This window comes from Adiantum capillus-veneris, chromosome 4 (genome assembly GCF_014529385.1).
Source record: "Adiantum capillus-veneris isolate H3 chromosome 4, ASM1452938v2, whole genome shotgun sequence".
In the NCBI taxonomy this organism is placed as follows: domain Eukaryota; kingdom Viridiplantae; phylum Streptophyta; class Polypodiopsida; order Polypodiales; family Pteridaceae; genus Adiantum; species Adiantum capillus-veneris.
The window spans coordinates 12,482,548-12,504,920 of NC_140934.1; the positions used below are offsets into that span (position 1 = coordinate 12,482,548).

At 41.6% G+C, this 22,373-nt stretch overlaps 1 protein-coding gene across 1 annotated transcript; it reads right to left on the reverse strand.

The window, feature by feature from the left end:
- Window positions 1–12,594: 12,594 nt before the first annotated feature.
- LOC147458716 (uncharacterized) lies at window positions 12,595–13,735 on the reverse strand. The gene is made up of 2 exons (XM_086509678.1): window positions 13,362–13,735; window positions 12,595–13,270 (listed from the first exon to the last, which is right to left on the reverse strand). The coding sequence occupies exon 2, from the start codon at window positions 13,084–13,086 to the stop codon at window positions 12,658–12,660; it is 429 nt and encodes a 142-aa protein (XP_086365804.1). The 5' UTR covers window positions 13,087–13,270; window positions 13,362–13,735; the 3' UTR covers window positions 12,595–12,657.
- Window positions 13,736–22,373: the final 8,638 nt, after the last annotated feature.

The following is a 22,373-nucleotide window of genomic DNA, read 5'->3' on the forward strand; positions in this document are numbered from 1 at the left end:
CCATACAATAAGAAAGTCATGTATGAATCCCATAGTTCTCCTTATGCGGGGCAAAAAGGGATTTCATAGTCTACTCTTCAAGTAGTAGAAATGTATTTCTGCTGGTCTACCATGAAAAGTAAACATACAAGAGTATGTTTCAAAATGAGTGGTATACCAAAAGTTGAAATTTGATCGAGGGAAGCAACTTGGGTTGTTTCAGTCGACATGCTTAACAAGAAAACACACTCTATGCCTGTCAAAAAGACTAATAAGGCACGTCAAATGGCAACCCTCTTTAGATCTCAAATTTTCAAGTATCATGGCTTTCCAACATCCATAGTGTTGGACAAAGATCTTAGATCTAGGAAGTAGATTAAATTTCTCTTTTGGTCTAGCATCCACAAACGGATGACCGAAGTGAAATAACTAATCTAACGACTCTTGATCTACTAAAAGCCTATGTCATGGAAGTGAATCAACGTTCTCAATGAGAGAAGTACCTACCTCTTATGGAGTATGCGTACAATGACATTGTACATACTTCTATGGGGAAAGCACCATTTGAGGTTAAAGAAGGAAGATCCAAAAGTCCCTTACTACTTAAAGTACATGGGAAGATCTTTGTTGCTGATGAATATAGCCGAGACCTACAAGAATCTTTTCCAAAGATTAAAAAGGTTATATCCATTTCATAGGAAAGGCAAAAAGGGCTGCTGCTAACAAGCACATAAGAGCCTTAGCCTTTAAGGAAAATGATTGGGTCTTGCTAAAGTTTCTCAAGGCTCATCTAAGGCATACTACAGGCAAGAGTCCTATGGACCACCAAGAGTATGATGCTAAACTAGCAAAAAGATACTATGGTCCTTAAAATTCTTAAGCCAGTCAATGAGATGGCTTATCAATTGAAGCTGCCCAACCATTGGCTCATGCACAATGTTTTCCATGAGAACTTACATAAGCGCCATCAAAAGAAGCAATAGTTGCAGACCCTCCCAAAATCGACGATCAAGAAGAAATACTTCAATCTAAGTCCATCCTATGACATGAAGACAAGGTATTAAGAAACGGTAAGATTATCTCACCATATCTTATTAAGTTTAACGATTATCCTTTTAAAGATGATAGATGGATGCAAGGACCTAGCTTAAGGATAATATGAACCTTGTCAATGCTTGCAATGCTACAATAGAGTAAGCAAATGAAAATACATTTTAAATGAAAAATGTTTTTGTCTTATAAGACTAAGTTCTCTCTTTATTGTGCACAAATTTAAGTAATATGCATACTAAGAATCATGTTTGGGATGACGACGTCTCTCAAACACCATGTAGAATTTCTCACTCTACTTGGGAAGATGAAATGGACTAAAGAGCAGACATGCTTGCGGCAGATGTATCTCCCAAGCACCAAATGGATTAGTCATCCATCTTGGAATGATGTCGTAGAGTAAAAAGGGATCCTCTACCCACTAAGACAAATTGATTAATGAATATGAATTTATCTCTTTTACCTCATATTCGAGGACGACTATGATTTCAAGAGAGAGGTAATGTCATTAAAAATCTAATATCTAACCAACCCAAATGATTTTCTCATATTAAAACAATTATTTAATGTGGGATAATAAACGGGAACAAGGGTTAGAATATAGACATGTGCTTACGAATCTATCTCAACACGGGGCCAATGGTAAAGGGGCCCAAATGAGAGATGGTTTGTCAAAGAGCAAGGTTAACTAATGGAGCTTAAAATATAGGGTTAGCTTCATTAAAGACCTCCAATGGTTAGTGTTAAAAGTCCTTTGACCTTAAGCAAGCTAGGGCTGAGCTTGAGGTGGAAACCCGATCTAAACTTGTCTTTGACCTTAAGCAATCTAGGGTTGTGCTTAGGGTGGGAACCCGACCTAAAATGGCCTTTGACCTTAGGCAAGCTAGGGCTGAGCTTGAGGTGGCAACACCACCTAAGGTGCTTGTCATGTTTGATGACTAAGGTACTTGAGGTACTTGTCATACTTAATGAGGAAGTTGCTTGAGAAGCTTCCTATGCATGGGGGGTAAGATGCTTGAGTCAAAAAGAGACCCTACACACTTAATGAGGAAGTTGCTTGAGAAGCTTTCTATGCATAAAAGTCCCAAAGTTAGGGGAATCTTTGACCTAACCTTCCACTCACCCAAGGAGCACCCCTTTTCTAAAAGGACACATGGGACACATGTCAAACTCTGGAAGGTCATTCTCACTTGGTGAAAGTTAAGGAGCACCACCTCCTTCTCCAAGCTTGTGAGAAGTGAGAGCCTAAATCAACACTCTTGGCTATCGAATGCAAATCCAACCAAGAGCCATGCTTCAATGCTTAAGATTTCCATCTTCTCCATCTCCATTACTATGCTATTATGTATCATAGCAAGAAGAGTAATGATAAGTGAGGAACTATTTCTTTCTCCTATGGAATATTTCTTCTTCCTCTTCCCTACCCTCATTCCCCGCTAGCTCTCTCCACCTTTGAAGGTGTTTGAGGCTTTGGGACTGAGGCTTGGGATAGTTAATGCTTTCTACAAGTTTATATTATGCTTGTGATGCATGAAGCTTTCCATCTTTATTGCATCACGTAGGTCACAAGGAACACAAAGTTTGTATTGTACCAAGTCTCTTTTGATGGGAGAAACTATAATACAAATACCTATTGGAGGGGGGACCGGCTCCATATGAATCCACAAAGTTTGTATTGTACCAAGTCTCTTTTGATGGGAGAAACTATAATACAAATACCTATTGGAGGGGGGACTGGCTCCATATGAATCCGGTCCTCAACTATTGTCATGTTCTCTAATCTCTCTCTCTTGGAAAAGTATTGTTCATGCCAAGTTAACTAAGTACCATGTTTATGTTGATACCATCAATTAAGTTCACCCGCTATGCTCACAAAGTAACCTCACAAAAGTGCTTTATCTAAATTCCTAATTTCGCTACTCTCAAAGTTCATAGGCCATTTCCATTACATGCTTGACCATGCATAATGCCCCCAATCTGTTTTTATTAATCCATGCTTAAAATAGGCCGATGCTTGAATTTTTTATCTTTATGTGATAGAGGCTAGTCTACTAAGGCTTTAGGGAAGGGTACCATGAACCCACTTCTTGATGAATCCCTCTATTGTCCTTGTGTGTGATATGACCCTCTATCCATCCCGCACTAGATTTGAATAGGATTGAATATTCTTGAGGGACCACTAGGCTCCCTAAAGAACCTGGTGCCCACCATTGAGCATAATTAGTATAGTTGTGATATCATGGTATTCCGATTGGTACCCCTTGAGGTATTCTTTAACCAATATCCATAATCCATGTTTCTCAAATCCGTTATAACAAAAGTCTTAAACAAGATTTTTGATGTCTTGGGCATAATATTTAGGTGATGAGTTGACAAATAGGATATGTTATGTGTTATGTTGTTTGTCTTTAGGGGTGTTTCCATGACCCGGAGAATGTTGACTTGCCTTGAGATGAGGCTCGAGTGGCCATGATAGGCACATGCTTCCAATGAAGAGACACAAATCATCATTGCTAGAGAGTCACAGGCAGCTCAAATAGAGTCAAAGTCGGTGATCAAGAGGAGTCTGAGAGTTGAGGGCAGCTTGGGTAGAGTTGAGGTTGGGCTAGTCCGATAAATTCAAGGTTGTGGGTAGCTTCAACAAATTCAAAATCGTGCAAATGATTAGATGTGTGTGCAAGGTGGTGTTGGTTGGGTGGACAAGGTTGTGTTAATGCTCTACCTAATCTCTACATCCTCTCTATCTACTCCATCTACACCTCTCTCTAAACCTTAATCTCTTCCTAAATCCTAACCTTATATGTCTACCCTCGACTTAATCTCTATCTACACTCTCTACGTAACCTCCTTCTCTACCTAATTAACCTAAACTCTACACCCTCTCTATCCACACCTCTCTACACCCTAACCTCTTCCTAGATCCTAAGCTTATCTATCTACTCTCTATTTAATCTCTATATATCCTCTCTTTATCCTCTAAACACAGAGGGAGCACTAAATAGACGTAAATCTCTACCTATGCATCCTCCATCTCTCTATCTACACCCTCTGTACACCCTCTATCCACTCTATCCACACCTCTCTTTAAACTCTAATATCTTCTAAAATCCTAACCTTATTTGTCTACCCTCTACTTAATCTCTATCTACACTCTACGTATCCTCCCTCTCTATCTAGTCTACCTAAACTCTACACCATCTCTATCTACTCTATCCACACCTCTATGATGTCTTCCTAAATCCTAATCTTATCTATTTACTATCTACCTAATCTCTATAAATATCCTCTCTCTACCCTCTAAATACAAAGAGAGCACTAAATAGAGGTAAATCTCTACACCCTCTCTAGTCCCTCTATCTATCTCTACACTCTATGCATCCTCCGTCTCTCTATCTACACCCTCTGTACTCCCTCTATCTACTCTATCCACACCTCTCTCTGAATCCTAATCTCTTCCAAAATCCTAGCCTTATCTGTCTACCCTCTACTTAATTTCTATCTACACTCTCTACATATCCTCCCTCTCTACCTAGTCTAGCTAAACTCTACACCATCTCTATCTACTCCATCTACATCTACCCTAATCTCTTCCTAAGTCCTAACCTTATCTGTCTACCTTTGAATTAATCTCTATCTACACTCTCTACGTATCCTCCTTCTCTACCTAATCTACCTAAACTCTACATGGTGAAAGCATAGAATGGTGTCTAAATACTTGGTGTCCATGGACACCAAGTATGATGTATGGATGGCACCATAGCTAGGATTTTAAGTCAATAATTTTTAAAAGAATATTGGTAAAAGAATATAGGTAAGATAACTGACTTCACGACTCCACTACTCGGATTGAAAGACATGGAGCGGTTAGCACGCGTGGACCTCTCCCTCTCTCTCCCTCTCTCTCTCTCTCTAGATGGCCTCCAATGCCCATCTCCATCTCTCTCTCTCTCTCTCTCTCTCTCTCTCTCTCTCTCTCTCTCTCTCCGGTTCAGAATATGGATGATGGAGACTCCATTCCTCTCGCTTTGGTTCCAGCTCATACCTCCTCACAAGCAGCAATGGAGCTTCTTGAACTCAACAATGCAGCACAAATGGATTTAGGTTCACTATTACAATCAAGAAGTTTTGTATGACTTCATTCATTTCAACCCCTACTACAGACTGTTCCAGGATGGTGGATGATGGATTTTATGATGAGGCACATGGAATAGATATAGTTCATACGCAGGTGCACTCCAAGAGAAAGGCTTGTCTAAGTGAGGATGAAATTATTGCAGTGAGGAAGTATGAAGCACAGGCTAAACGTGAGTACAGAAAGCGATGTCGTGCAAGAAAGCAAGTACAGTCAAGCGTCAACATTGGAGCGAAAGATTGTCATAGGGAGGATGTCGATGTACACACAAAGGAAGACAAGAAGCAACATACTATTCAGAATATTGTTTAGCACATTGTGAGACAGTTGCATAGTTATGGCAAAGAAGATAAGAATTCAATTCTTCAAGGTTTTTTCAATGATGATAGAATCTTGCCATTCTGTAAAGATTTGTATCTTCCTGCAAATGGCCTTATTTCTGCACTCAAGGTCTCCTTACAGGAATTAAAGATTCCAAAATCAGCTGACGAGATTTTTTTAAAATGAAGCACATTCATCATGCTGGTGAATGGATTACTGCATGATAATGGGAGCCAAGGTAGAGGTGTTACTCTACATAAAGTGGCAAAGCTATTAAATGTTCATCCAAGGAATTCATATTCAGCTTTGGGTTGACTTGACAGCGATCCTATGTCAAGTACGTTGAGGTTCGACTTATGCAAAAGGAAGTCTGGAAATGCTGGGTCCTTATCGGAGGAATTGAAGTAGACAATTATTACATTTTGGATAGAGCACAGTAGGGTGTCTCCAAACAAGAAAGATATTTGTTGAAAATGGTTGGGTAGAAAACATTATCAAGAGCATCCCATACACTTACTTGATGAATCTAAGGTAAACATGTCTCATTCTTACAATGAATAACTCTCAAGTGAAACATCTCACTCTTATGAATAGCTACCCATTGGGTGTTATGGAGTTGTGTACATCCTACTATATGTGATATGTAGCCAAGTAATGTGTCAAGATAGTCCATTGTCTCTACCTACGCTATTATGTGTGCTATATTGCACAAGTGTAGCCCAATGTCCCTGTCTATGCTACAAGTGTGCCATGTAAAAGGACTCTATTGTAGTAAGATAGCAACATGTGTGCTATACAGTAAAAGTGTGTGTAAGAATAGCACAATGTTCTTGTCTATGATATGATGTGTGGTATGTGAAAGAGCTATATTACATATTGAGAGCACTATGTGTGCCATATAGCATTAGTGTGTGTAATAAGAGGCCAATGTCCCTATCTATGCTATTATGTCATAGTATTTCTTGTAGTATGAGTGCTATATAGCATAACTATGTGTAATAATAGCCCGATGGTCCTGTCTATGCTATTATGTGTGCCATGTAGCAGGACTCTATCAGAGTATGACAACATCATGTCTGCTATATAGCAGACATGTGTGTATAATAGCACAATATACCTATCTATGGTATTATGTGTGCTATCAGATTATATAATATTATGAGAGCACTATGTGTGCTACATAGCAGATGCTAGTGTAATAGTAGCACGGTATCCATGTCTATGCTATTATGCGTGCTATGCAGAGTGTGATATGTGTAATAATAGCACAATATCCCTGTCTATGCTCTTTTGTGTGTTATGTAGAAGAACTGTGTTATAATATGAGAGCACTATGTGCGCTATATAGCAGACGTGTGTGTAATAACAGCTAAAAATCCCTATCTATGCTATTATGTGCTATATAGAAAAATTGAGCATGTAATGAAAGCTGAGTTATCTATCTATGCTATTATCTAGCTATGCTATGTAGCATAGCTATATGTTTTTATACCAATGCATATGTAGCTATGATATTATGTGTGATATATAACAAAATGTAATTCTAATGCATTTTTTTTTCAAGCAGACAGAGTATTTCTTGAAGTTTAAAGATAGCAACCCACATGTGACAATTGGGCAAAGGTCCTTTGAGAAGCTGAAGCCTTGGTTCGTGCGAAAGTTGAAAGATCGAAATACTTGCGGTTGTGTTTATCATATCAAACTGATGTATCTCAAAGATGCATTTAATGTTATGCGCTCGTTTGCTTTTGGTTTTCATGGGAGGTCATGTACATGTAAATGCAATGTTTGCAAATCAGATGGGGTGAATGCAGAATATCTTGCTGTTGAGCACTTGTTTTCAGGGATCACGAAGTTGTGGGAATCATGCATATGTACAAAGGCTGAGGGGGATATGTTCCATAAACACACCTACTTGATGGGCCAATGCAAAAACTGTGGTGTGGAAAAGCTCAGCCTTTGTCCACAAGAACTTGCAGAGATGACAAAGACAGTTCCACTGCAAGTCTTCGAGGACATTAAAGTTCAAACTAAGCATGTTCCAAGTAAGAGAAAGATGTTGTCACGCAAACAGGTGGCTTTAAGTGAGCTGAAAAGGAGGATAAAAGACGACATCAGAATCTTCATCGAGCATAATTTCACTTACAGATGGCAGGCACATCAATACAGAGAATGTTTGAAGGTGTTTCCTTCAGATACCATTATATATGTACTAGACTTTGCTGAAAATTACTCATTCAAAGAGCAAAATGAAGTACAATCCATGCATTGGCATACAGATCAATGCCATCCTTGTTCACATAATGTACATGCGTGACAATGAAGATGACAGTATTATCAAGCATATGCATTTCTACATCTCCAATGATAGGCAACATGATACGCTATTTGTCCAGCATTGTTTCTTCTTTGTGATCAGTGGCTTAAAGACCAGGGGCTGAATTTCAAGAAGCACTGGGTGTGGTCAGATGGTGTAGCCTCGCAATTCAAGGCTGCAAGGCCATTTTACTTTGTCGCTAGATATTACCAACTAACAGGTACAAAGATGACATGGTATTTTTTTGGCTCTGGCCATGGCAAGGGGGAGCATGATGGCGCTGGCGCTATGATAAAGAGAGCCCTTACACATGAACAACTCAAGAGTAATGGAGTTGTTCTTAGGAAAGCTGCAGACATGGTTGCATTTTGGACGAGAACAATGTCCAATGTTGCATGTAGCTCTTATGCACAATCCACTAAAGCAGGTCCTACTATAAACAGGAAATTTTGGCTAGTAAAAGAGATAGAAGGGGACAGGTCTAATCTATGGGGTTGTGAGAGAGTACCAGGATCTCGATCACTCCATTTCATTTCAGGCTTTTGTCGTCATGATCCTACTCAATTAAGGACTAGGTGGCTTTCTTGTTTTTGTGATGCTTGCATGAAGGGCCATTGGAGGACTTGTTCCAGCAAATCATATGAAGGGAAGTGGACACATAAGGCATTGAAACCACTCTCTGAGGTAGCAGAAGAGACTGAGGTACTAGAAAATGAAGCTGCAATGTTTGAGGGATCCCAAGATATGCTGAGTGAGTATCTCATTGAAGGTGATACCTTTGCAGTCAATGCAGACTCTGGCAATGCAGAAGGTGTAGAGTTCTTCCTTTTGAGATGTACAAAGAGAAAATGGATGACATATTGCATCTTAAGAGATAAGTGGAAAAACAAATGTGATAAAAACACTTATGTTGTCACAGGGTGTTATTATCAACAGCAAGAGGGGGACCCAAATCACTACACTCTACTTGATGATAGGGGAGTTACTAACCTGTACTCTCACCTTGTTCGGGCAATCAAGTTTGAGATGCCTTTGGTAGATTCTACCTCAAAGACATATTATTTATCTCCGGAACTACATGAAACCATTTACAATGCCATTCCCTATGAAGCAACATGATACCTATTTAACAGGCTTATATTATGTTCTATATAGCCTTCACCATTCAGTACCTCCTTACACATGTCCATTGTGCTATGTATCACATAGCACACAACCACACAGAGCACATAGCATAGATCACACACATTCCAGATAATGAGGTTACTATTGTGAACATGTTGCACCTTGAACAAAGTTAGCCAAGATATTTGTCGGAAACAATTGGGAAGAAAACATTATCAAGAGCATCCCATTCACTTTCTTGATGAATCTCAGGTAAACATGTCTCATTCTTACAATGAATAACTCTCAAATTAAACATCTCACTCTTATGAATAGCTACCCATTGGGTGTTATGGAGTTGTGTACATGCTACTATATGTGATATGTAGCCAAGTAATGTGTCAAGATAGTCCATTGTCTCTACCTAGGCTATTATGTGTGCTATTGCACAAGTGTGTGTAATAATAGCCCAATGTCCCTGTCTATGGTATAAAAGGACTCTATTGTAGTAAGATAGCAACATGTGTGCTATACAGTAAAAGTGTATCACATAGCACAATGTTCTTGTCTATGATATGATGTGTGGTATGTGAAAGAGCTATATTACATATTGAGAGCACTATGTGTGCCATATAGCGTAAGTGTGTGTAATAAGAGGCCAATCTCCCTATCTATGCTATTATGTCATAGTATTTCTTGCAGTATGAGTGCTATATAGCATAACTATGTGTAATAATAGCCCGATGGATTTGTCTATGCTATTATGTGTGCCATGTAGCAGGACTCTATCAGAGTATGACAACATCATATCACCAAAATAAAATTACATCATTCAATCATTAAATTTAGAGAACTTTGAACATATCAGTTTTTTGTATAGTAATCTCAAGTACATTCAGTGCGCAAAATGCTGTATACATGATTCCATAACCACAATCAACCTTCCCTACATACTTCTCGTTGACTTCTATAGTGGCTGATGACACGAGCAGACACTATGTCCGAAGGATTTTCAAACTGGTTCATCTTTGCATAAGCATTAGGATTGGGTGAGACTGTCCACTTGACTAACCAAGGGAACAATGTGCTAACCAGGTAAATTGGGGACTGACAAATATCTTCTGGCTCAAATGAAGCAGGACAGACCCAAGTCCCGGGAGGGTTGAGCAGACACTTGTAGAGTGTGTCATCCACCACCAGTGTATTATCAGAGTTGAACTTAGGATGGTGCTTCCAAAAGTCTTTCAAACACTTGAAAAATATGGGCTTTGCGTTATCTCTACATGGAGGGATCCCAGGAACTTCATTTAGATTGAAGCTCGCCTCACTAGACCCCTCTTGACCGATAATATCGAGGAAAAATTGTTTGTTCAGCCTAGGAAAGCATGCACTCAAAGAAAGTGCTAGATTGTCTTGGGTCATGCAGCTCCATAGTGCAACTTGTGCTCTTTGTAGCAGTGCATGCAAAAAGATTGATGCATTAGGCCTGACCACATATTCAAATTGCATCTTTCCTGTAGCATTTGGCCTAGTGACTACCTGATACCTTGATCTTGCCCAATCAGGAGTACTGCTTCTCGCTATTCCTTTGTAGAAGGAGACCTTATACCTCCTTATGAGAAGCCCATTCACATCCAATATGATGCATAAATTGTCCCTTCTCTTCTTGTCCTCAAAAGACGCAGGAGGCAGTGCAACAATATGTCCTGGCATTACCACAAGACACTCTGGCCTCTCTTGCCTCTCATATTCATGTCCATTTTTGGCCTCTTTATCAGCATTCTTTGTACCTGCCTCATTTGTATCTGGAGCAGCCGCTCGACCCATAGGGACCTCTGGACTTTTACCTTTGGTATTCCCAACAATGGGATCTGTACAAGACTCAGTTGTATCATGTGCAACTGCCTCTTTCGTGTCCACAACAGCCATGAAATGTTCTCCCATTGCCTCTCCCGATTGAGTTGCTCTGTCAGTGGACACCTCTATGACTTTCCCTGCCTCATTGTTTTGCTTTATACATGCCTCAGTTGTATTATGTGTATTTGCCTCTTTCATGTCCGTAGCAGCCACGACAACTTCTCCCATTGCCTCTCCCGATTGAACTGCAATGTCACTGCCTCAACGGTGTCGGCAGAAACTGCGACAACACCGTTACCCACTGCTCAACCTATTCCAGGTACTCTCTTAGTGAGGTCCTCCTCACCCAAGCCTCCCATATCTTCAACAACGGCATCTGTACCCTTTGCCTCCTCTGCATCAACAATGTCATCAGCTGCATCACTTGGACCGACCACCTCGGCTTGGGCTGTGACATCACTTGCACCCACTGCCTCACGTGTTCCAGCTTCTCTCTCAATGAGGACCTCCTCACCCATGCCTCTCGTATCCTCAACAGTGGCATATGTACCCATAGGCACAACTGTATCAAGAAGGGCATCTATGACAACATGAACAATACTTTGTGTTCCACCATCATTAACATTGCCATCAGTAGTAGCATCTGTGCTAGCATAAACTTCCATAGCATCCACAATGTCATTTGTGTAGGCATCAACTACCGTAGCATCAGAAATGGCATCTGCAGGCATCAACTGTGGTAGCATCATCAATGGCATCTATGCTACATTCAACAGTGGAATCTGTACCCATAGCCACAATTGCATCAAGAAGGTCATCTATGACAACATGAACAATACTTTCTGTTCCACCATCATTAACACTGCCATCAGCAACAACATCTATGCTAGCATCAACTTCCATAGCATCCACAATGTCATTTGTGCAGGCATCAACTACCGTAGCATCAACAATGGCATCTGTGCAAGCATCAACTGTGGTAGCATCATCAATGGCATCTATGCCAGATTCAACAGTGGCATCTGTAACCATAGCCACGATTGCATCAAGAAGAGCATCTATGACAGCATGAACAATACTTTCTGTTCCACCATCATTAACATTGCCATCAGCAGTAGAATCTGTGCGAGAATCAACTTCCATAGCATCCACAATGTCATTTGTGCAGGCATCAACTAGCATAGCATCAGCAATGGCATCTGTGAAGGCATCAACTACCATAGCATCATCAATGGCATATGTGCCAGATTCAACTGTGGTGGGGGTGGGTAATGTACCCTTTTCAAGTTTAGCACGGTCAACATCTGTATGCACATCATCATGCACAACCTGCACATCAACTGCATTAGGCACATTTGGAACAAATTCAGCAGTACTAGTAGGTGTGCAGGGATCAACTGTATCAAAAGACTCTTTTCTTTTGCCCGTAACCCCCCTGGAAGCTGTAGCACCCCCTCTTGGATTCTTCACAGGATAAGACTGAGCCAGTGAACCTACAGACCCCTCACAGTGTATCAAAAGACACTTTTTTTTGCCTGTAACCCCCTTGGAAGCTGTAGCACCCCTTCTTGGATTCTTCACAGGATAAGACTGAGCTAGTGAACCTACAGACCCCTCATCTAGAAACCCTGAAGAGCGAGTGAGTCTCATGCAAGTTCCTCTTTTTTCAGCTTCTTGATTATTTACGACAAGAGAAAGTAGAAACATATTACTAAACATGTACTAGAAAATAAATCAAATAGTTTGCAACTACTCGATGCAAAGAATTAAGAGACATGTCACTAACAAATTCCAACACCTGATTCATCAATGAGCATGGATACAATAGGAGTGCAATGGATTGCACATGCCTTCTAAAGACATCTTCTAATTGCATGAAGTTACAACAAAAACACACTCATTGCTTTGCATTTGGTTTCTTTCTCTTCCTAAATGAATCAAGAGGTATATCCATTGTGGGACTTCCACCTAAGTTCTTGGAAGTCAATTTCTTGCGCTTTGGTGTTGGCTTCTTCCCCGCTGGAGGGGGTGTTGCTTTCACTGCATCTGCAACTGTCTCATCTGATGCTTCATCTCTAGTGTCCACACTTGGTGATGCTTTGGCACTCAACGGAGAACGCAACAGACTTCTTGGAGTTAGTTGTTGCCTAGGTGATTTGACTGCAAAAGACTTTGCCATCAAGATGTATTCAAATACTCCACGTACTGCATCCCCTACGGCAGACTCCGCTTCAAGGGCTGGCTGCATCCCTCGGGTAGACTCCGCTTCAAGGCCTGGATGCATCCCTGGGGTAATCATGCCATTCTTCCTTGTGGAATGCATCATCTTGTTGGAGCAAGCATGCGATGATTGTTCTACAAAGCAAGCTATTTACAAAGTCTCACTTGGAGTATCCCAAAATACACACATAAATACTGATTTTGGTACCTACGAGTGGCCTGCGTAGAGACTCTCTCTGTTTTTTTCCTCAATGATTCTTGTATACAGGTCTCTGCTGCGATGTCTGTACCTGCAAATGATTTCATTAAATGCAAGAGTTTAAACTACCAATGGAAAGTGGGCCTGCAATAGTACTAGTAAATAATTGACACAGTGACTACCTGCACTTGATTCTTTCATCTCACTCTTCACCTTCAGACCAATCATATGCTTAGCTCTAGGGGGAACAGACATGTTGCAATCTAGTGCAACACAATAGCCATAGTCCCCGCATACATGCGCGAAGCATAGCATATGGTACACATGGGTGCAAGGCAGGGAGAATACATCCAAGCTTCTGGCATCGAATGGGAATCCACATCCTACACAATGGTAGAACCCATTAAGTGCCACCTCGATAATGCTATGCTTAAAATCCACAGGAGGAAAAGGCTTCATCAAACTGGCCCCCACGTTATGTGAAGTCCTCTCCAAGGTAACACAAAATTTAAAGTGCTCTGATTCCTGTGTATGTTGGTCTTTACTTCTGCAAGTAGTGCCTGTGAAACAAAGAAGACAACACATCCAATTTAAGTCTCAATAACCCAACAAAAGCAGATTGCTGAAAAGAATATGTAGCATGAATCTTATCCCTTATTTGCAATACCACATATAAGACAAACACTTACTCTATATGCTATAAACACAAGCTTGATGTGGTATATGATATGCACTGTGCTATATTGCACATAGCACAGTCCAAGTATAATGTGCTATAAGTGCTACATAGAGTATGCACTGTAGATCATAGCAGAGAGACTTTTTAAAATACCAGATATAGCCCAAACATTTTCTCTATATGCTATATAACACAAGCTTGTTGGGTATAAGATATGCAGTGGGCTATATGAGACATAGCACATAGCATATAGCACAAATATTGTGCTATGTAGCACATAGCACAATTAGAGATGTGCTATGTAGCACATAACAAAAATAGAGATTGTGCTATATAGCACAATTCACTATTCCACACACTCCAGGGCTATATTGTGAACATATAACACACAAAATGTGTTATTTAGCACATAGCACATAAAAAGATTGTGCTATGTAGCACATATCAATATTTAACACACACTTCAGGGCTATACTGTGAGCATATAGCATACAGGTTATGCTATATAGCACATATTACACATGTCCATTGTGCTATATATCACATAGCACATAACCACAGAGAGCACATAGCATAGAATCACACACATTCCAAATAGATGAGGGTACTATTGTGAACATGCTGCACCTAGATTGAACTATAAAGCACATAGCACATAACCATACATAGCATATAACCACCCACTCCATGAAGACGATGGCTATGTTGTGACCATATAGCACATAATTTGTGCTATATAGAACATAGTAGAAATAGAATATGCTCATACAATACATAACCATACAATCCAAAACACTCTAACCACATAACCACATGGAAGTGAACCACATACTCCAAAACAAAGTGAAGCACATGTAGGAGGGTATGCACCTTTGCTTTAGCCACATTGGTTTCTAATTCAGCAACGTTCTCTCTAGTAGTACTCGAGAACTGTCCAATCAAATCAATCAAGCGTTGTCAAGCTACAGGGTCTTGCACGCAATTAATCTCCGTTTGCAACTTTATGGCCAAAGTGTTTGAGCTTTGAGCACCCTCATCCCTATGCAATTCTCTGACTTGATCCTCTACCTGCTTCTTTGCACCCTCAAGTCTCGACTTATAGTCTTGCAATCTGCCCTCTGCAATATTCTTCATTTCTGCAAGTGCCCTGCTATCCTCCTCTGCCAATTGTACCAGGCATCCTCCTGTAGGCACGCTTGACAATGGTACAGACATACCTTCTGTTTTCAATGATGATCCGGTAGAGGCAGCAGTGGTTTTGGAACCTCTCCCTCTACCACTCATCTGCTCTTCCCACCTCTTGATCTTGTTTTGCAAGTTGTGTCTTTCTTCTGAGGCTCTCATTGCCCTCTCTGCAAAGATAGCCCAAGAAATTTGATGTTTGCCAGATTCACTGCAGTTTTCCAATGCAAAGGCCTTTGCAAATTGAGTCCCTACTTCATACATGAAGGGACCCTCCTGGTAGACATCCCAGTGTCTGCACACAATCTTTTGTAAGAACTCCGACTGAGCATGGTATGCCTTCACTTTCTTCTGGCTAGCCGGAACAGGCTTTGGGCATATAAAGACAGCTTCTCAGTCCTCCTCAGAGATGTCATTGTTTCCTGTCAAGCTACGCGGATCAAATCCCTCCAATTGCAATCCATGATCCATATGTAATTCCTCGGCAAGACGACAAAACTTCGTATGCAGAGGTGCTTCGATGTTCCTAACTAGACTGCTGCTTGCTAGAATTGGATGCTTTGAGGAAGGTGCCATGATGCAGTCTCAAGTGATATACCTGCACATCATCCAATGAACTCATGAGACGTGGTGTGCCCTCACTTATCATCCCTGCTAAAAAGAAACAAGAACTTCATGGGCCTGCTCTTGTAAGCAGGGCATTCAAGGTGATGTGCTATGGGATTTGCCCCAAGGTTGCATGCAACTTGTGGACTATCAAATTACCTCGGGAGTCTATGTCCTCTCATGCAGCCAGCAACAACATTAGGTTTTGCTCGCCTCTTGTTGCAAATGAGCAAGGTGTGGCACTCATGCAGCTCCAAATGCAACTTAATGTAGCTAACTGATCCCAGGTGGGGCGCGCGTGCTCAAGCAGTAGAGAGTGTACATGTTCAATAAGAGAGACATACCTCAAAGAGAAGAGGGCGGTTACTGCAATCATCCTTGGAACAACCAAGCTTGCACAGTAGAAGCTCTAAGCACAATAGACCTTGAGCACGCGCACGCGAGAGAGAGAGAGAGGCGGGGGTTGGGGGGGGGGGGGGGGGGGGGCATGGTGTTTGAAACTACCAACTACTCATGAAACAAAGTGGGTGTGTGAAGGCTAAATTTTTCAGTATAACATTTTTTAGAATATAAATTTGGACGTCTAAAATATGGCACCAGTGACCACACCCCCAATGTCATGCTATACTATTTAATTATATCACATATATAGCTTTTCACCTATTCATGCTTTCACCCTACACCATCTCTATCTACTCTATTCACACCTCTCTCTACACCCTAATCTCTTCCTAAATCCCAATCTTATCTATGTACTCTCTACCTAATCTCTATATCTTCCCTAGCTCTCTATCCTCTAAACACACACACAGATAAATAAAGGTAAATCTCTACACTCCCTCTAGTCCCTCTATCTATCTCTACACTCTATGCATCCTCCATCTCTCTATCTACTCTATCCACACCTCTCTCTAAACCCTAAACTCTTCCTACATCCTAGCCTTATCTGTCTACCCTCTTCTTAATCTCTGTCTACACTCTCTACTTATCCTCCCTCTCTACCTAGTGTAGCTAAACTTTACACCATCTATATCTACTATATCCACACCTCTCTGATGTCTTCTTAAATCCTAATCTTATTTATTTACTCTATATCTACCCTCAAACTCTCTACCTTCTAAACATAGAGAGAGCACTACATAGAAGTAAATCTCAACACTCTCTCTAGTCCCTCTATCTATCTCTACACTCTACGTATCCTTCATCTCTCTATCTACACCCTCTCTACTCCCTCTATCTACATCCTAACCTCTCTCTCTCTCTCTACGTAATCTCTATCTTTACACCTCTACGTACTCTCTACCTAATCTCCTTTATCTCTACACCCTCTCTATTTATTCTATCCACACCTCTCTCTACACCCTCATCTTTTTCTAAATCCTAACCGTATCTATCTAATCTCTATATCTACCCTCTCTCTACTCTCTCTATCCCCTATTCTCGACTCTCTATTGCTACTCCCTACGTATTCTCCCTCTCTACCTAATCTACATAATCTTTACCTCTACTCTAGTATCTAGTAATCTATGTACACCCTCTACAGTCTAATCTCTTCATAAATCCTAACTGTATCTATCTACTCTCTACTTAATATTTATCTCTACCTTCTCTCTACTCTCTCTCCCCCCTAAGCTTGACTCCCTCTCCACGTAATCTCTATCTATATACCCTTTATTTACTCTCTCTCTCCCTCCCTCTCTACACCCTCTATCCTTGTTTTCTCTCTAATCTAACAATCTCTCCCTACTTCCTCTCTATCTCCACTCTCTCTACACCCTCTATCCCTCTTTCCCTCTCTCTAATCTTTCTTCTTCTCTCTCTCATCCAATCTACACTATTTTAACACTTCTTGTCCCTCTAATCGCTCTTCTCTCATCTCTTTTCTCCTCCCTCTAATCGCTCTTCTCCCATCTCTCTCTCTCTCTCTCTCTCTCTCTCTCTCCTCCACTCTCTAATTTCACATACACTAAATTGAATATTTTTCTCTCTAATCCCTCTATAACCCTTTTTTAATGTATAATTTATCATTGTCTCACATTTTTTTTCTAATGTTTAATTTCTTTTTCTTTTTGTCTCTCTATTTTTATTTCTCTAATTTGACATACACATCTTTCACACATCAATTCACTCTAAGTTAACACTAATTTAACATTAAACATATAAGAAGTTTAATGTGTCAGTGTTCTCTCTTTACTTAAACATCTATTTAACATTAATCATGAAATCTACGTTAATCTCTACGTTAATATTAATTTAACATTAACCATTAAATTTACTCTAATCTCTCTTTCTTCCTCTCTTTTCTCCTCTCCCTAATTACACACCAAGCAAGCAAGTATCTACAAACTAATCACAAGCCTACAAACAAACAATCAAACAAGCAAAGTGAGGTCAACCAAGCAAGCAAGAAGCACCTACACCAAACATGAAAGAGGTACAAAATCTTTGAATCTAACTTTTCTAATGTGTATGTGTGTTTAAGACAATTGGGGGGGGGGGGGAGAGAGAGAGAGAGAGAGAGAGATTTTGTAGAAGCTTACCTCTTGTGTTCCTCTAGCATTCGAGTCTTCTTGCGGTCCTCTTGTGTAGAGGCCTCTTGTGGTCCGTCCTCTCCTCTCCAACGATCGTCGAGTGATGGAGCACTCCACCAAAGATTGATTGTGCATGTGAATGTGTGTGTGTGTGTGAAGGAGAGAAAGTAAGTGAAACAGAGAGAGAGAGAGAGAGAGAGAGAGAGAGAGAGAGAGAGAGAGAGAGAGAGAGAGAGAGAGAGAGAAGGTGAGCTTTGAGAGGGAGAGAAGGAGAGAGAGGGGTGTGACCTTTGAGAAGGAGAGAAGGAGAGAGAGGGGTGTGACCTTTGAGAAGGAGAGAAGGAGAGAATACGGCGAGTGATGGAGCGCTCCACCAAAGATTGATTGTGCATGTGTGTGTGTGAAGGAGAGAAAGTAAGAGAGAGAGAGAGAGAGAGAGAGAGAGAGAGAGAGAAGGGTGAGCTTTGAGAGGGAGAGAAGGAGAGAGAGGGGTGTGAGCTTTGAGAGGGAGAGAAGGAGAGAATACGGTTGCAAGTGAGATGGCGGTAGGAGTAGAAGAGCAAGGTATGCTGCAAAAAACACGGCATACCGTGCTCTCTATCTTTTTGAAATTTTTCGAGGTAATATACGAGGTAATATGTGAGGTAATATATGTGGTAATATGCGTGGTAATAGTCGCGATAATATGCACGGTAATATTTAATTTACAAAATAAATCCTTCCCGCTTTCCTCTCTCCCTTTTGGTGACCCCATTTTGCTCTCTCTCTCTCTCTCTACAAAACACGGTAAAGGCAGCGTGTTAAGATGACACCACTCAATCTCGTACAAACTTATTGCACATGGCCCCATATGGCCATGCGTGGCAAATTTGCACAAAAATGGGTGGTGTCGCTTTGAAATGATACTGGTATGCAACCAAAATTTGCACGGGTGGGGGAAAGAGCAACTCCCCCACATCTGCAAATTTTGGCTACAATACCGTGCCATGTGAAGGCGATGCCACTCAATCTCGTGTAGATTTATCGTGCATGACGCCATATAGCCATGCACGGCAAATTTGCGCAGGAATAAGTGGCGTCGCACTAAAATGATCCTCGTTATATTTACATGCATGGCGGAGAGAGCACTCCCTCATGCCTGCAAATTTTAGCTTCAATGTCCTGCCATGTGAATATGGCCATCCGTGGTAAATTTGCTAAAAAATGGGTGGTGCCGCACTGAATGATATTCATTTGCTACCAACATTTACACACATGGGGGAAAGAGCACCCCTCCTCCACACGTGCAAATTTGGGCCACGATATTGCTTCATGTCAAGGTGACGCCGCTCTATCTCCTGCAAATTTATCCCACATGCCGCCATATGGCCATGCGTGACAAATTTGCAAGAATATGTGGCGCCACCGTGTATGATGCGTGTTTGTGATGCAAATTTGCACGCAAGCGGAGGAGGATACTCCCCACATGCATGCAGAGTTCTGTTTCCAATAAACACAGTCTCAATGGTGAGTGACCAAGCCGCGTGCTACTACTAGTGCATCACCACATGGTACCATGCACTAGAAAATACCACGCGGGTTGCGAGTGCCATTGTGAGACAAGCTCAGTTTGCAATGAAAATTTGCAGGCGTGTAGGGGAGGGAATGTAGGATATGTATGCCAGGTTTTGTTGCCAAAAGACATTGTCTCGGTGGTGCGTGGCTCCCTGCGCACTACTTTTATATATGTCACCGCATGGTGCATTGCACCCGGTGCAATGCACTAGAAAATAGTGTGTCCGTGGCAAGCGCCATTTTGAGATGAGCTCGATTGCAACAAAATTTTGCATGCATGTGGGGGAGGGCATGCCCCCACATGAGTGCAAGGTTTGGTTGCCAACAGAAATCCCCTCAGTGGTATGTGCCCTCCCCGCTGCGTGCTACTTTTGTGTGCACCACAGCATCGTGGCATGCACTAGAAAATAGTGCGTCCGTGGCAAGCGCTCTTTTGAGACAAGCTCGTTTTGTAGTGAAACTTCGCATGCGTGTGGTGGAGGGCATGTCCACATGTGTGTAGGGTTTTCTCACATCAATCAACATCCTCTCGATGGTGCATGGCCCTCTGCACGCATGCTACTTTTACGTATGGTGCCATGCACTAGAAAATAGTGTGCAAGTGGTGACTGCCATTGTGAGACAAGCTTGGTTTGCAACAAAGAAACCTATGGGGGAGGGTACATTCCACATGTGTGCTAGGTTTCATTGCCAACAGAAATCATCTCGGTGGTGCATGGCTCCCCCACGTGCTACTTTTACATGCGTCATAGCATGGTGCCACGCACTAGAATATAGCAGATCCGTGGTGAGCTCTATTTTGAGACGAGCTCAAATTATTGCAATAAAACTTTGCAAGCGTATGGGGGAGGGCATGGCTTACATGTGTGCAAGGTTTTGTCACCAACAAACATCGTCTCGGGCCCCCCGTATGCTACTTTTATTTACATCATCGAATGGTGCCATACACTAGAAAATCGCGCGTCTGCATTCTTGCAGGTGAGTGCCATCTTGAGACGAGTACATATTGCAATGAAATTTGGCATGTGTGTGGGGGATGGCATGGCTTACATGTCTGCAAGGTTTTGTTGCCAAAAGACATCATCTTGGTGGTGCATGGCCCCTCGTGCACTACTTTTACGTGCATCACCGCATGGTGCCATGCACTCGAAAATAGCGCGTCCGTGGCAAGTGCCATTTTGAGACGAGCTCGGTTAGCAACAAAACTTTGTGTGCATTTGGGGGAGGGTATGACCCACCTGTGTGCATGTTTTTGTTGCCAACAAAGATCTTCTTGGTGGTGCATGGCCCCCTGTACCTGCTACTTTTACATGTTGCACTGTATGGTGCCTAGCACTAGAAAATAGCACGTGGGTGGCAGGCGCCATTTCAAAACAAGCTCATATTTCAACAAAACTTTGCACAAATGTTGAGGATTGCACATCCCACATGCATGCAAATTTTTGTCGCCAATGGACATTGTACACAGTTTCGTCACCAATAATTATTATGATAAAGATAAACATATACGATTATTTACAAAAAAACGACAAGTAAAAGACAAATCAATGATGCTCAACTCATATATGTATGGATCGTTACAACAACATAGAAGACTAAACATTGCATGATACATAATACATCTATGTGAATGACCAGCTAAGATTCCTAAGACTCATCATCATCGCTAACGTCATCCACAGTCAGGGAACATCATCTCGACAGTCAATGAGGCCACCTAGGGTGCAAACCATCTCCATAATGCTCTCCTGCTCATTGAATGATAGCCGCCATCTGGGAGTGCCTCCCCTCTTCTTGCTAATGGCCCTCTCCAATTTTACTCTCACTGCAAGCACAAGGTGTGAATAGTGGATGACCACCTTCGGCCACTGATACTACACAAATTGCATATGGCGTCCTCAACCACAGGTCTGCTAAAAGTAGTGTTCAGAAACAACATGGCTATGAGCATCAACATGAAAGCCAAAATCATCCACCTCTACAACATGAGAACCCTCTTTGGTCTAGTGCACTGAAGAATGTAGTAATCCACTCTCTCTGCATTTCCCTCCTCGGCAATGACGGCAAAACTGTCACCCTCAACCATGCAATCAGACAACATGTCGCTATATCCTGAGAATCTGTTTGGAGCTACCTCTAGGGCAAGATGGGTGGGCCCTGTATTTCAAATGGGTGCCAACTAGAGGTATCTCACCCAATTGTCCGCCCACTCACCATCTAGCAATCTATATAGTCACCATCTATGTAACTATGACAAAAGCACGAACGACGCCTAGTGAATATGGCGATATCATCAAAGTGGATGCTACAAATACTATGCAGCTATCGCGTGCCAAAAACGGCAGCACAATGTGGTCCACACATCATTTCCAAAGGTATTAGTAGAGCGTGAGAGCGATCCGCACTACCTGTAGCAGTTGCAGATACAGAGTACATTGGCTGAGAAGAAAGCTATAGGTCCATTGTAGAATCTAACTTTCAAGCTACGGAGGTGTTGCTGGCTGAGACTGGCATCTACTATGGAGATGTGTCTGACTATAGAGGTCAACTTAGAACTTTTGGTGCACGCAGGTGACATTTTCTTAGTACTACTTGTGAATTCCCCGTGGAAGGCACATGATGCTTGACTCCGATATCTAGAC